Consider the following 1,513-nt stretch of genomic DNA (forward strand, 5'->3'; position numbering starts at 1 on the left):
TATCTTAATTTGGGTTCCGAAGATGAACGAAGGTCTTGTGGGTTTGGAAAGACATGAGGGTGAGTAATTAATGACAGAATTTTCATTTTTGGGTGAACTATCCCTTTAACATATAGTCTTATTGAAAAAAGGTGCCGATTTCAGAATCAAAGACGAAACAGGTCGCAACTTCCTCCACTTTGTCGTTCTTCAACCAAAAGGGCTGAAAAATCTTCCCGAGACAGTCTTACAGGTGTGAAAACCATCCTAAATGTCAAGTTTAGTTTGTCAGATGCAGAACACAGCTCTTTCATTTTGAAAGAAAGCCTAAAGAGTCCAAGTGACCCTGTGTTATGGATTATTACATAATGTACTGTTTTGAACTTGCGTATGTTCTGTATATAGTTATAAGAGCCCATTGCCTCCTCCAGTGTAACGCCGTGAAGGAGATGTTGTCTGATGAGGATGTTGAAGGCTGCACTCCTCTGCACTACGCCTGCAAACTTGGCATCCACGATTCGGTCAAAAATATGCTGGGTCTCAATATCTTTGTGGGTCAAAAGTCACGGGAGAAGAAATCAGCTCTTCACTTCGCTGCAGAGTGAGAACGTTTGTAATTCAGTCACAGTCTCACAGCTATATGAAAATTTTTGCTTATTTTCTTATATATAAGTAATAAGATTTGACCCATAATAACAACATATCAAAGGTATGAGTATTGTGCAGGCATTAAAACGCAAGTTCAAATGAATGCAGCATAACTCTAAGCTTTTACATCTCATGCACTCCTAAACCTGCTAATATTAAGTGTTTTCTCCATATGTCAGATATGGGCGTATAAACACATGTAAAAGGCTGCTGGAGACCCTCACAGACTCTAAAATGCTGAACGATTGGGATGAAAAGGGTCTGACGCCCCTCCATCTTGCTTCAAGGGCAGGACACACTCAAGTTGTGGAGCTGCTGCTCAGAAGTGGTGCGCTTTTTCAAAGGTACACCATTTTTTTGTGGGAAAGTGAAACATCTACATTTTTTTCTACACAGTCATCACAAGCGGTTTTTACATAATTACCAAGCAGTGTTATTTTAGAATCATTGAGATACTATTATAGTGTCATCTTAGTTTAAGTTTTAGTAATTTTCTTGTGTGTGACATTTTTATTAAGGTGTTTTTTTTTAAGTTTTATTAAGAGTTAGTTTTTAGTTATTTTAGTACTTCAGCTTAAATTAAATGAAACTGATTGCCTTAATTGGCAAATAGCTGAAATAAAATATGTTTTAAAAATGTTTTTAATGTAAAATCTGGTAAAACCAATTAGGAACCAACGTCTCAGGTTACTTATGTAACCATGGTTCCCTGAGTAGGGAACGAGACACTGCGTCCTCTAGGGGTCGCTATGGGGAACGCCTCGTCGTGACCCGTGTCTGAAGCATGCATTCAAAAAACACCAACAACATGTTGGCCGGCGACAGCCCATGACGTCAATACCGGTGTGACTATAGTATAAATAGGCGCCGGGAGAACACGTCATCC

At 39.0% G+C, this 1,513-nt stretch overlaps 1 protein-coding gene across 1 annotated transcript in view; it reads left to right on the top strand.

Annotated features, from left to right (window-relative positions):
• LOC107754209 (transient receptor potential cation channel subfamily A member 1-like) overlaps positions 1–1,513 on the top strand; it is a 76,801-nt gene that overhangs the window by 62,797 nt on the left and 12,491 nt on the right. The window contains exons 11-13 of the mRNA XM_016570580.1: positions 132–232; positions 411–580; positions 807–971. Coding sequence (XP_016426066.1) covers positions 132–232; positions 411–580; positions 807–971 — 436 coding nt within the window. The remainder of the gene's footprint in view (positions 1–131; positions 233–410; positions 581–806; positions 972–1,513) is intronic.

Source organism: Sinocyclocheilus rhinocerous, unplaced genomic scaffold, assembly GCF_001515625.1.
Source record: "Sinocyclocheilus rhinocerous isolate Xijiao unplaced genomic scaffold, SAMN03320098_v1.1 scaffold442, whole genome shotgun sequence".
In the NCBI taxonomy this organism is placed as follows: domain Eukaryota; kingdom Metazoa; phylum Chordata; class Actinopteri; order Cypriniformes; family Cyprinidae; genus Sinocyclocheilus; species Sinocyclocheilus rhinocerous.